This window comes from Chaetomium strumarium (genome assembly GCF_033439665.1).
Source record: "Chaetomium strumarium strain CBS 333.67 chromosome Unknown B0T15scaffold_7, whole genome shotgun sequence".
Taxonomy (NCBI): Eukaryota; Fungi; Ascomycota; class Sordariomycetes; order Sordariales; family Chaetomiaceae; genus Chaetomium; species Chaetomium strumarium.
Genome location: NW_026944435.1, coordinates 643650 through 656775, shown reverse-complemented (window position 1 = coordinate 656775; position 13126 = coordinate 643650). Strand labels below are relative to the sequence as shown.

Sequence of the window (13126 nt, the reverse complement as noted above, 5' to 3'; positions counted from 1 at the left end):
GCGGCCGAAGATCGCAAGCCGCATGCTTGGCAGGGGCCGCCACAGCAGCTCCTGTCGCTATGTATAAACTACTAATCTCGACCCCGCGCAGGACAATGACAACGCGTCTCTCATTCGCGTCCATTTTTGGTTTATCGTGCCGTCTGGCAGGACTCCTCCAACCAGACCTCACGGCTCTCTAGGTCATCAAAGATGCACGCAGCTGAAAGGGAACTGCTCAACACAATCTTAGGCCCCGGGAATCCATGGATGTGATTTGCCGACTTGGGTTTGCCAGTCTACCACATGTATTGTACCTTAGGTAACGACCCCGCGAATCTCAACGCAAACGGCGGACTGGAAGGGTTGGTGCAAATTCCACGTACTGTGGTAGCATTGTGTCGATGAGAAGTTGAGAACAATAGAATGCCTAGTTGGGAAGACTGGAATGCAAGGGCGTCGCACATCACAATGGACCGCAACTGGGGAGATTCTGGCTGCCCAGACCGCCGAGGAGCGGTACGAGCCCGCTAACGGCCGCCGACAAACAGGAAAGCTTCCAGACTCTCCAGAATATAGAGTTTCCTGAAGCACACTCCATTGCGATTCACGAACCCGCAAGCTTCGTCCGAAGTCTTGGCCCTATTCTTAGCCTGTCAAACTATCATAAAAACCATAATAAGGAGCATAGACTAGGAGCCGCTCGGTAGCTCGGTAACTCGGTGGAGCGCGGGAGCAGCCGCAGATCTTGAACAGGCGACTGGGAACCAACTTGGCGATTCGCTGAAACGGCCCATCCACACGGCCGCCCGTCCAGCCCTTCCCGGTGCCGCGGTGCACAGCCGGACAGGAGCCGTAACGCGCTTCTCTGACGGCGTCTAAGCAGGAGTGCAGGCCCCGGCCATAGCCGCAAACCCTCCTTTTGTTGCGCCCGAACTGTCACTCCTGTCTGTAACCTGGGCTGACCCTGACGATGCCCGCGGTCGGGGACCTCCTCCGCAAGATCAACCCCTGGAACAAGGGCAAGTGCTGCACTCTCGTCCCATACTTTCCTTTCTAACGTGCCCCCGATCGAAACACACAATAAAGACGGCCTCATTGATGATCGCGCTAACCATGCCACAAGGTGCGGCGGCCCCTCCACCTCCACCGCCCATCAGCACGGGCACCGCCACTCTGCTCATCGCCCTCTATGCCCTCAGCTACTTCGTCCCCTTCTACCTGTCGCCGACGACGCGGCCGTCGCCAACCCTCTCGCGGGATGCGCCGTCGGTCATCCGCGCCCGCGTCCGCTCGGTGACGCTGTCTAGTCTCCTCTGCACCGCCTTCACCTACGTGGTGCTCTCCCGCGCCGGGACGGCGGGCACCAGCGAGGCGATCACGCCGCGGGAGGCGTTGCACCTGCTGGGTCTGTGGCCGGCCGCGCTGTGGGATTCCTGCCGGGTGCTCTTCCTCACAGCGCTGCTCTTCCTGGGCCCGCTCTTCAGCTACTTTATCGTCGAGCGCGGCTGGGCCGAGTGGATGAGGCTGGCGCCCGTCAAGGAAGTCTGGGACGAGTGGACGACCTGGCGGAACATCATCGCCGTAAGAGCCTCCCCCCCTCTACCAATCCCCCTACACCCCGCTTCTCTTCCAAAAAAAAGTCATAGAGCTCACAAAAACCCAACCTACTTACTGTACTTATATGTATACAGGGCCCCATAACAGAAGAAATCCTCTTCCGCACCGCCTCCATCCCCCTAATGCTCCTGTCCCGCTCCCCGCTGCACAGAACCATCTTCCTAACGCCCGTCCTCTTCGGCCTCGCGCACGTGCACCACTTCTACGAGTTCCGCCTGACCACGCCGCGGGTGCCCGCGTCGGCCGCCCTGCTGCGCTCGCTGTTTCAGCTCGGCTACACGACCCTGTTCGGCGCCTACGCCACCTTCCTCTTCCTGCGCACCGGCTCGCTGGTCGCCGTGTGCGCCGTGCACGCCTTCTGCAACTGCATGGGCCTGCCGCAGGTCTGGGGCCGCGTGGAGCCGCCCGAGTTCGACGAGCCCGTGGCGGTGCCGGTGATGGCCGGCGGCGATACCGGCGGCGGACTGGCAAATGGGAGCGGGAGGCCGAGTATTCTGTGGACGGTGGCCTACTACGTGTTGTTGGTTGCCGGGGCGGTTCTGTGGTGGAGAAAGCTGTGGGTGTTGAGCGAGAGTGAGAATGCGCTGGTGCCAAGTTCGGCGTTTTCGAGAGTTTAAAATGCTGCTTCGGGCCTGGATAATAAAGCAGCGGTGGTTGGTTTGGCCGCAAGAGGGTTAGGAAGGAATACCTACCGTACCTACCTTAGGCATAGAGCACTAAATAGGGGTTGTGTTGGTTGAGCCTGGTGGAGCTTGGAAAGCGTGGCGATCTACTGGACTGTACTTGTACAAGGTAATGTGGACAACATCTGTACACACAATGCAAGACTCTTCTGAACTCTACCAGCTTATAAGCTCTAGACCCATAGTTTGCAACGAAGGAAAACTGGCCGCGAACGATGAGCGCATAGCGGGCTGCATCCATATGGTCTGCCTATGACCCCTTCTCTCTCTTGTTGTGCCACTAGCGCAAATGTCAACATCGATATGATCGATCAGAACGTCTTTGCATTACTATCCAACTACCACGGTAGAGAGCACCCGACAAGACCATCAGATTGCCTCCCACCTCCTTTCCCCTCCCTCGAACCTCACACTGCATAGCGAGACCCAGCACCGTCCATACCGCCGATCCCAAGCTGGCATCTTGAACACCCCGCACCCTAGAAACGCCAGTCATGCGCGCGTTTATGTCTTTTGACACCGTGAACTGCAAAACCGATGCAGGTACTCCGTTTTAGCGACGGAATGATTAGGAAACTCAGCGCCCGTCCCGCTCTTCCGCTCCCAAACCCATCCCTAAGTCCGCGTGCAGAATTTCTATGTTGAAAAAGTAAGATTACCGACTAAAATGGCCGTAAAGGAGGTGGTGCAGGAACAGCTTGACATGCAGAAGCAAAGGAAAGTGCCAGTGAATCAAACAAGCGATCCTTCCGCCTCGATCGCGTCCCTTGCCATTACCGTGGTTGTTGGCGGTTGGCGGCCAACACCGGACGTCATTAAGGCTTCAGCTCGTACGCGGGCGCGCTGTGAGTAGCTCGCATTAGCGCAGAACCATGGCTTCGTGCTTTATGAGTTCGCAGCGTCCCTGTTGCTCTGCGCGCTTGCACTCATCGTAGGCTTGTTGGTGGTGGGCAAGATGCCCGCGTCCTGGGCCTTTTGCCGGACCTTGGCCCACGAGAAAACGAGACCGCTGACAAAGCCGACGAAGATAGCCGTCACACTGCCGAAGGTAACGGGGGCATCGAAGAAGACCAGACCGCTAACGGCGATCGGGAGCTTGTTCAGGGAGCCAACCATCGAGTACGTCGTCGAGGAGGTGACGCGGATGCACCAGGCGGAGCAGTACGAGATGAAGATGGCGCCCAAGCCAGAATAGATCATGCCGATCATCAGCTTGTTGCGTGTCTCCTCAGGGAAGTTCCTGGCCAGGTTCTCCGAGGACCAATCCTCTACCAGGAGGGAGCCGACAATGAGGACGGGGATGGTCAGGAGGTTGTTGTAGAACATAGCTAGTCGAGAAGGTCAGCGCACCGGGCAACCACCTCGAGAAACCAGACTTACTGTCATAGTCCTTGAAGTTCATCTTCTTGATGACCTTGCGCATCCCGAGCAGGTATGAGGACGTGCACACGACGTTCAGGCCCATCCACGCATACCCGGCGTTCAGAGTCGAGAGAGCAGCCGAGGTCTCGAGGGAGTGGCCAACGCCGTCAATGGCAGCTTGGATATCAGCCCAAGCAGCAATGACGGAGCTCAGCACCATCAAGCCGAAGGACAGCAGCATCAGGGGTGTGACGCTGCCGCCGAACCAGAGCACCTCTCCGTAGGCGATCACAATGATGGTCAGGTTCTTGAAGATGGTATACACCGGGACAGACAGGAACTGAAGCGCCTTCGCACCCGTGTAAATCATGCCGACGAGGAGCAGCGAAATAGGGAACCATTTCTTCGCCTTTGTCGAATCGAAGGGAGCAAGGTTCTTCAACAGCCCGGTTTGCTTTGCAAGTATGATCGTGAGCGTGCAGACAAGGGACTAGTGGACCGTCAGTCAACCGTGGCATCCTCCAGATATCCGGGCATCATCCCGCATACCTGAACCGCGAGGTAGAAAAAGTTCAGGTTCCATTGCGCCCCCGAAACGACGTATTTGTTCACGACCGTCATGCTGATGGACGCCAGACAGTATGCGAGAATGGACGCGCCGGGGCTGTGGTCGATCTTGTCGAAGTACGACCAGAAACCGGGATCACGACGAGGCCGATGCGACACGGGCGGTTTCCTGCCCAGGAACGGGTCCTTCTCCCCCCAAAGTCGTTGCCGCCATCGCCGGGCCGCATCTCGATATCTTCGTTCTTCTTATTCGACATGGTGTGCGCAGTTCACGAAAGCTTCAACCGATTGAGAGAGCGACGGGGGAGGATGGTGCAATTGTGAAACTCCTACTCAGGAATGGGGTTTCGTGTTCGAAGTTGGCGAACGACCGGACTGACTTCCGAAGGCGGATGGTGGGAATCCGGGCGTGGCGCGCAATGCGGACGGCACAGCGGTTGGCGTGGTGAACTGTTCTCCACCGTGACACTGGAGAATGGCAAAGCAGCACCGCAGGAGATCCGAAGTCGTCGTCAAGCCCAATTCGAGGATGTGCGTCGAGGGCAAGCGAAGACGCGTGTCCAGGGAGTGCGGTGGTGGAATTCTTATTAGTTAAATTGCAACCGCTCTCGAAACCAGCCAACTCCAGGCTCTTCCCCGGTTTGCTCTGCCCTGTCTGGCTCCCCTTTTTTGCTTGGCTTCGGTACCTGCACATCCATGTGGGGCGCTTCGGTGGAGACTCAATGAAAGGTGTTTCAGGATCTTGGACACATCTCGATTTATGCAATGATATGCAGATAGGCAATACGTATCGTACAACTGCCGTGTCTAATCCATACACGACTGCATCCTGTGACCTGTGGTGTAGCAGCACACAGCTATGCATACACTTTGTGTCCCCTCGATGGCAATCTCAAGTATCAATCTCGTCTGCGGGTCGAGACATAGTATGGAACCCGAAGGATGAGTAGTCAGAGCTAAGATGCAGGAAGATGACCAGACCGCGACCAGCCGTAACATCACAAGAGGGATGGAGAAACTGCGTCATATAAGCATGGACATCATGTCCCATAGAGAACCTCTCAGGTCCCCCAAACTATACTTGTCACGAGCCTTCCGTGTCTCTTGTATTCGGACTTATCCCTTCCATCATATCCTCATCTCCCCTCTCCTCCTTTTCTTTCCCTTCGCCCATTCTTTCATCCGTTTCTTGCCGGTCATGCCTTAACTCGTTGTCTTCCCTCTCTTTGCTTTCATCTCTGTCATCTCTATCATCCCTCTCTTCCTTGTCTCCCTTCTCACTCCTCTCCCCTCCGGGAATATCCGGCGGAGGCGGGAAATTGAGATGCTTCCAATCCTCCAGCTCCTCCGTCACCGATCGTAGCCGGTCCCGGATACTCTCGATTGCATAGCTCCCCAGCAGCAGCCTGAGCGGCGGGTACGAGCAGTGGCCCAGCTGCCACACCAGCTCGGCGCACTTGACAGCGCTCGTCGGCTGCCTGTCGCCGAGCCACTGCACCATCCTCTTGGCGTGGAGCGCGGGAGACGTGGCATGCGAGTACGCCTCGCTCTCCGGTTTGATGAGGAAGTGGCCCCATGTCGGCAGCGGGTTGGTCCCCGAGTCCGGCTCGTCCCTCCTCACCAAGCCCGGCTCAACCAGCGTGGCCTTGATGTTGAACGAGTCGACCTCGTACAACATCGCCTCAATCAACCCTTCCACCGCATACTTGCTTGCGCAGTACGGCCCCAGCCCGGGAACACCGAGCGCGCCCGAGGTCGAGCTGAATATGAGATAGCGACCGCCGTTCTGCTGGCGGAAATAGGGCAGGCTGGCCTGGACGATGTGCAGGGTGCCCATGAAGTTGGTCTCGAATTGGTTGCGCAGCTCGTACTCGTCCTGGTCCTCGCACGCACCGATGACACCGTACCCGGAGCAATTCGCGATGCAGTCAATGCGGCCGAAGCGCTTGAGCGTACGCTCGATGACGCGGGCGACCGACGCGCTGTCGCGCACGTCGCACAGCTGGCCCAGGCAGGTGTCGCTGTTCAGCTGCGCGATGGCTTCCGGTGAGGTCTCAAAGACGCGCCCAACTGTGGTGACAAGGTCGCCGTGGCTAAGGGCCGACTTAACGAGCGAGCGGCCCATGTGGCCGGTGCCGCCGAACACCTGGCGGATGGATGGTCAGCAAATATGAACAAGGGGAGAAGGCATGAAGGGGGCTGGCAACTCACAACCCAAACCAGCTGCTTGACCGGCGCCCCCGGTTGTGGGGGCTCGCAGCTCGCCGGGAGCTGCAGCTTCAGCTTGGACGTTTCCGACCCGGCGACGGACAATCCGTCGTGCACGCTCCGGGTATCCATCGCGAACGCAGACACGCGTTTTCACCACGGATGGTCCCAGGTACCTAATCTTGTGAACAAGGCGAGGCGATGCCAGTTGCAATTGCATGCGCCCGCCTGAACAGGCTTCAACTCATGGTATGTTTGATACGTCTGGCTATTGCGATACCGAGACTCGGACAGTACCTCTCAGGTTATGACAGTGGATGCGTGATGGATGGATCCGGCGGTTGAAATCCGCAGTGTGGGGTGTGGGGTATTACAGATTTCAAGTTGGGGAAACAAGGATAAAATGCCATAGATAACCCTAACCCGTACGTTCAGCTCCTCATTACCTACCTAGGTACTACTAGTACTAGTACTAGTACTAGCACCAGTGTTACACATCTTCTACTTTCTCCTTTTCACCTGGAAGCGCCAGGTAGGTATATAGCAGGCCAAGCACTTATCTAGTAGCGAATGATTATGGAACTGCGTGGTGACGAATAGGGTAGCCACGTGACTTACCTAGGCGCCATCGCCAAGCACGACATCGTTCCTTGGCAAGTTGTCATAGGTGGTTCCAGGTTCTTGTTCGATAGGCGTTGCTAATGGCGCAATCTTTGGAACTTCATCTTATGTCGGGCCTAATAGAAGCGCCTTGCGGAAACTGGAGTTCCCAGCTCCTAAGCTTGACAACCGGTGTTCATGAGAAAGCACTGAAATACATACAGCGAATACCAAGAACGCAATTTCTTCGAATTGTCCTAATTGCTGAGTAACCCGGCCATCCCAAGGGGGAGGGAGATCTTCCAGGTTGCCTGTCTTGTGCCCCTCACCACCAAATTTAAGCCGTGAACCCCGCCATCTTTGGCTTCACCACCCTTTTCGTCTTCATCGCTGTCTGAGCTGAACTCCCAACTGCGTCCAAATTTACCAACACACCAGCATCGCCATACTCAAACCAAACGCAAGATGAAAGCCTACTTCTACGACAACCTCCCCGTAAGCGCCACCTGATATTATTATATTATGCCTAGAAATCCCTCTCTCACTCACCCGCTTTTCACTCACTCACTCGTGCTTGAAATTCACACAAAAAAAGGGTGATCAACGCCTGCCGCATGACTCCGGCACGGCTCTCAGCGAGTCGGAACTCTCCTCGATCGGCGTGCTGTACTACCGCATCCCGGAGCTCTCGGGCGTGGACGCGCTGGCCGCCGAGCGCGGGTACAAGAACCGGGACGAGATCACCGTGTCGCCCGAGAAGATGGGCGACGCCTACGAGTCCAAGGTCAAGATGTTCTTCGACGAGCACCTGCACGAGGATGAGGAGATCCGCTACGTGCGCGACGGTAGGGGTTACTTTGACGTCCGCGACCGGGACGACCGGTGGGTGCGGATTCAGTTGGAGAAGGTCCGTCTTCTTTGTTTTTTCTTTTTTTCTTTCTCTTCCCACAACAGGGACAGAACTCTACGGCCGTGGTGGGCAGGTGCTAATGATGGATGGTTGATATAGGATGACTTGATTATTCTGCCGGCGGGAATCTATCATCGATTTACGACTGATGAGACCAATGTAGGTCGTGACTAAAGGAGTTGCCCTGAGGGTGAGGTTGATGACTGACAGCAGCACAGTACATCCACGCTATGCGCCTGTTCAAGGAAGAGCCCAAGTGGACGCCCTTGAACCGGTCTAACGAGCTGGACACGAACCCCTATCGGAAGGAGTATGTTTCTCAGTACCTAGCGTAGGTAGTTGGTGGGGACAGCATCAGCGAGTAGTTGAATGTCAAATCGTGTTTATGTGTACATTTGGAGACCAGGTCGTGCCCATTGAAGGTGGTAGCTACTTATCCTTCTGTCAGGTCTAAATTCCTGCCTAGCAGAGTTGGGTTCCATAGCGCATACTTCAATCTTTATACTCAAGGCTCCAGTATACCGCCGCCCTCCTAACCTCCAGCTCAACGCCAGTACCGTATGCAATGCCGAAATCAAATGCCCTCCGCTAATGTGTGGCAACTCCTCGAACGCCATGCGACCCGCACCAATATGTAATGCCGTGGAGATTCCATATACACCCAAGCATTCCAACAGTTTCATGGAGCCTTGCTTGCATCCAGAATCACCGCAGTTCGGGCTGCGGCATCCCAACTCCGGCGACAGCAATCTCGTTATTAATTCCGTCTGCCGTCTCGTCACGCGGTCGACCCTCTGCAACAACCAGCTTGTCAGCCGAGCATCCCCAACGACCCCGGCACCACTCACGGATCACTCACCGAACAGACGGCGCCACCACATCGGTGGATCCAGCGGCCTCGACCCTTGATGCAGTGGCGGATAAACGTCGTTGAAGAAGTACCACACATGGCCAATGATCACGCCCATGAGCTCGTCCCTCGGCACCGTCCCGTGGATCACAAAGCTGATGCCCATCAGCACCCACGGCAGATATGGCGCGCGGAACACCAACAAGCCCAAGAAGCTCATGAGCGTGTCCGGGTTGCGGCGCGACCAGATGTAGACGAGCGTCGACGACAGCGGGTGGCCGAGGAAGGGCATCGAGACGAACGGGGAGAGCAGCAGGAGGCTGGTCATGGCGTAGAGCAGCAGCCACGAGAAGTGCGCGGGCGACCGGCCCGACGACTCTTCGAGGAGGCGCGAGTAGCGCTGGAGGAAGTAGACGTGGAAGAGGAGGTCGATGGAGAAGGGACCGAAGTAGAGGAAAGTTGTTATCAGGCGCCAGTACTGTTGCGAGACGTGACGTGTTAGGTGTTTATCAGTTTCTTGAAAAGAGAATATGACTTCGGGTTTGCGTCGGGGTGAGGACTTACCTGCGACTTTTGGAACACTGCACGGTAGCTGTAGAAGAGCTGGAAGGGGGTGAGAAGCTGGCACTGCACCAGCCCGCTGGTCAGGACTGTCGCCGTTGTCCACCACCTTGTGCAGATGGGCATCTCCCAGAACCACGTCTCAAGCGGGAATCCCCCATCTCCGCCCATAATTTGGTCCATGATTGCCAGTTACTAGGTAGTGTAAACGGCGCTGAACGTGTAAGTGGGGTGGTCGGCGCGCGGTTGTATCCTCTGAATGCGGCTTGGAGCGCCTGGTTGGTCTGCTGAGAAGGGCACCGTGGTAAGCTGCGGTCTGCCGTTATCGTTTCAAGGTCGCGAGTATCAAGACATGTGTATTTTAGTTGCCCTGGTATCGCCTTTGAGATTCAAGGGAAGGAGTGGGCTCGCAGAGCTGCTGAGAAATCACCGTGTTAGTGTTGAGGTGTCCTTTACGGATTGCGAGATGTCATCCCCGCGGTATTCCGACCCGAGCATGTACCTTGGTACCTTATCCACTATCGGCGCCGTCCCTTGCAGAGTGCAGACCCGCAGTGGTTGAGGCTGGTTGTGGCTAGTACATTGAGTCCTGACCTATACTCCAGCCACCCCATTAAACCCCCTGCCAATTCGCGTCGCGCGCTGCAGTCTGCCCGCGTCTGCGGGTCTGACGCAGAGATGTTGAAGGGAGCCCCAGCCCCCCCGAATTGAGCCCTCTTTCACATTCCTGAGACCATCAAGACAAAGTCCTGTTTACGGATTGCGTCCCTACATTCGCATTCGCGCACTATAACCCGCTAGCAAGCGTACTGCGATACCACATATTTCTCCCACAATTTAGTTTGCGCTCCCTCGACAATCTGCATCCGCTTGTTGAGCTATCAAACCTACCCTCCCGAGCTCCTTGCCAACCCGCCAGCTTCCGTCCTCTCCAAGTGTATTGGCGTTGTCGCATAGTCAGAAACCTCTGTTAGATTAGTCGCTCGCTACAACACCCCAAGCACAATGCCTCCAAAAGGTCCCAGGCAAAGAAAGCCCGCCGCGGCAGCGTCACCCAGAGCCAGAGGAGCAGGAGTCGCACGAGCTGCAGCAGCAGCGCCAGCGCCAGCACCAAGACGACCAAGACAAAGCGACGTACAACGTATGGTTCTGCCCCCCGGCGACGCATTGGCACGCCCCAGCTAACCCCCCCAACAGCAGGCGACCCTATTCCCCAACCTAAAAAGCGACGCTACCGCCCCGGCACGCTCGCACTAAAAGAGATCCGCCGCTACCAGGCCAACACCGATCTGTTGATGTCCAAACTTCCCTTCGCTCGCCTCGTACGTTACATCCTTCCTTGCTCCCCTTTCTCTCCTTCCCAGTTGCCCCTTTCTTCGCACACAGCGCGACAGCAGCGGGGCTGACACGCCACCCCCTAAAAAAAGGTCCGAGAAATAGCGCTCCAATACCAACCCACCAGCGAAGAACTGCGGTGGCAATCGCAGGCGATACTGGCGCTGCAAGAAGCGGCCGAGGCGTTCCTCGTACACCTCTTCGAAGACACCAACCTGTGCGCGATACACGCCAAGCGCGTGACCATCATGCAGAAGGATATCCAGCTGGCGAGGAGGATACGCGGCGTCTGGGGCGGCGCTGGGTGGATATAGGCTTTGCCCTCTCTGGGAGGGTCACCGGCTTTTGAATGGTACATAATACCCCTGCGGGGGAACGGGGCGCGTGGGTTCTTCCAGCGGACTGGAGGGTTGGGGCGGGGCTCCTCATTATTCTCGCTTTCGGTATATACCTACTTGCTGGGTTCCGTGGCCTTGGGCTGGGGGTTTCTTTTTTTAAAAAGGTTGGATCGCGAAGGTGTTGCAAGAAAAGGAAAGTCAAAGGGCTGTTCCACCGGTCGAAGACCTGGCGTATGGCTTGCTGAGTTCTCTCCTACTCGCCTGCGGCAGCATGTCTGGTCTCTTCGGGAGTCGGCGGAGTTATGGCGTACATCTGGTTCTGATTGTCGTCCTTTGGGAAACGGTGTATCCTATATGCCGGGAGCTGGGAAACGGGGACAGGGGAGGGCAGAGGTTTGCCCCGGGTTACTCTAGCACCCACCATCAGCCAACCCCCTTGTGCAAATATAATGGACTCGAAGTCGATACTCACTGGTTCGTCGGACAGATACCCGTCACTGTCATCGGTGATGGTTATTAAAATGTACGGAGTAAGTCATAGAACCGGTTTTGGATAGGCACATTTCTTGCCGACGTTGACTCTGTTGTTGTCTCGTTTGGACCAGTGTCTTGCTAATCAGGGGCTTTCCCTTCATTCAGACGCGGGAATGCATTGTGGACGTCCCGGCTCGGTTGGTCAAGCCTCAATTGGATGTCGCTCCATGGCTAGGTACTCTTTAGTTTGTGATTGTGGGTAGGTAACCAGCACATAATACTCCCATCTCGGAGCTAGCTGTGGCCATTCAAGTGTTGCTGTTCTTTCAGTGGTAGGTTGGGTCAAGGGGACTCATCCCATGCATTTCCTTTGCCGGCTTTCCCAGCAGCACTCCCATCCATGCCTGCGATGAGCGAGATCCACGAGACATGCACCCCTACCTAGGTACCTTACCTACGGTATGCAAACATTCACCCCGCTGAGTAGGTAGCTCTCGGTTCACAATGCCAGGTCAAGGTAGGAACTGTGACAGGGCAGGTGATAGTTTGTCCGGTTTCTGCTGATGACGTCTGGCTTGGAGCTAAGACATGCAGCTCTAAACCAATTAAGAAGCTGGGCAGGGGTTTTGAGACCTCGTGGCTAGGTTGCTTTGCCAGCTCAGAACTGCAGAGAACCATGTGGGACTGAAGACACTCGTCTTGATAAATTTGTAGTATCCGTATACCTTCCTTTTTCCGACCAAGGGATGCACAGCGCTTGCCTCTTCATGCGATACCAAAATGGGAGGCTTGAAAACACAAAGAGAACATGTTGTGCCACGTATTAATCTACCAGGCTGACCATATATGTTGGGCTGCCTTATATAACTGGGCTTCATAGCTCAGGTCCTATCCTATGTCCTTCCCTTCACCTTCACAAACCGACCTCGTGATCCGAACCAATGTAAGCGCAATGCAGATGAACACGGGGGGCCTCGCGGTCACCGTTCCAAGTTTCCAGTCTCTATTTACATATCTTGCCCAGATCCATTTTTGTTTTTTTCCTGTTTTTTTTTTCTTTCTGGGTGTTTTATTTTTTTTTCTCGGTTCTTCCATCCGCCGAGATATCCCAACCCAGGCTTCCCCCCGCCATCATGATCATTTCCCGTCATCTCGTCATTCCAGACCTGTTCGACATTCCGCGACTGGTTGCGGCCGGGCCTGGCTGGGCCTGGGCTGAGTTGGCAAGCATAGCCTAGACACTCGGTTCCCGGTCGTCTGGCTGCTACCACTTCTGTGCAGCCATGGATTGTCTTTCTTTGGGACGGTCTATCCATACTCCTTAACCACTCCCAGTTGCCCGGGCACCGCTGTTGTATCGAAGCTTCCTTTTGCTGGTTCGCTCGCGGATGATGTATAACGATGTCGGCCTCGGTGTCGGGAGCGCTGTTCCTGGCAAGCGGTATGATATATATAAAAGAGAAAAGAAAACATACGACAGGGGGTTTTCCTAACCCGGTACAGTTGTCCGATACACGCGTGCGTTGTGGAAACACCAGAATAGAAACCAAGGAGAGATGCTAAGGTGTCTGCAGGTCGACGGGCGAAAGCCATAGGGATGAGAAAGGAGTGAACGGATGTTGATGTGACAATAGAAGGA

At 55.9% G+C, this 13126-nt stretch overlaps 6 protein-coding genes across 6 annotated transcripts; 3 read left to right on the top strand and 3 right to left on the bottom strand.

Annotated features, from left to right (window-relative positions):
* Positions 1-952: 952 nt before the first annotated feature.
* B0T15DRAFT_440220 (uncharacterized protein) lies at positions 953-2490 on the top strand (the record flags this gene model as incomplete). The annotated part of the gene is made up of 3 exons (XM_062865904.1): positions 953-1018; positions 1069-1563; positions 1674-2490. 3 exons carry the CDS (start codon positions 953-955, stop codon positions 2214-2216), a joined length of 1104 nt encoding a protein of 367 aa, XP_062717894.1. The 3' UTR covers positions 2217-2490.
* A 661-nt stretch (positions 2491-3151) lies between these two features.
* Positions 3152-4407, bottom strand: B0T15DRAFT_292184 (uncharacterized protein). Its single transcript, XM_062863730.1, has 3 exons — positions 4194-4407; positions 3663-4134; positions 3152-3610 (listed from the first exon to the last, which is right to left on the bottom strand). Exons 1-3 carry the CDS (start codon positions 4263-4265, stop codon positions 3168-3170), a joined length of 987 nt encoding a protein of 328 aa, XP_062717893.1. The 5' UTR covers positions 4266-4407; the 3' UTR covers positions 3152-3167.
* A 536-nt stretch (positions 4408-4943) lies between these two features.
* On the bottom strand, positions 4944-6913 carry B0T15DRAFT_542000 (uncharacterized protein). Its single transcript, XM_062869901.1, has 2 exons — positions 6423-6913; positions 4944-6357 (listed from the first exon to the last, which is right to left on the bottom strand). Exons 1-2 carry the CDS (start codon positions 6549-6551, stop codon positions 5296-5298), a joined length of 1191 nt encoding a protein of 396 aa, XP_062717892.1. The 5' UTR covers positions 6552-6913; the 3' UTR covers positions 4944-5295.
* A 475-nt stretch (positions 6914-7388) lies between these two features.
* Positions 7389-8288, top strand: B0T15DRAFT_292110 (Acireductone dioxygenase ARD family). Its single transcript, XM_062863728.1, has 4 exons — positions 7389-7514; positions 7615-7926; positions 8029-8088; positions 8148-8288. The coding sequence occupies exons 1-4, from the start codon at positions 7485-7487 to the stop codon at positions 8262-8264; spliced, it is 519 nt and encodes a 172-aa protein (XP_062717891.1). The 5' UTR covers positions 7389-7484; the 3' UTR covers positions 8265-8288.
* Positions 8272-9666, bottom strand: B0T15DRAFT_292128 (Der1-like family-domain-containing protein). The gene is made up of 3 exons (XM_062863729.1): positions 9344-9666; positions 8789-9257; positions 8272-8723 (listed from the first exon to the last, which is right to left on the bottom strand). Exons 1-3 carry the CDS (start codon positions 9521-9523, stop codon positions 8635-8637), a joined length of 738 nt encoding a protein of 245 aa, XP_062717890.1. The 5' UTR covers positions 9524-9666; the 3' UTR covers positions 8272-8634.
* A 326-nt stretch (positions 9667-9992) lies between these two features.
* B0T15DRAFT_292096 (putative centromere protein Cse4) lies at positions 9993-11137 on the top strand. Its single transcript, XM_062863727.1, has 3 exons — positions 9993-10481; positions 10538-10662; positions 10768-11137. The coding sequence occupies exons 1-3, from the start codon at positions 10346-10348 to the stop codon at positions 10987-10989; spliced, it is 483 nt and encodes a 160-aa protein (XP_062717889.1). The 5' UTR covers positions 9993-10345; the 3' UTR covers positions 10990-11137.
* The last annotated feature ends 1989 nt before the right edge of the window (positions 11138-13126 follow it).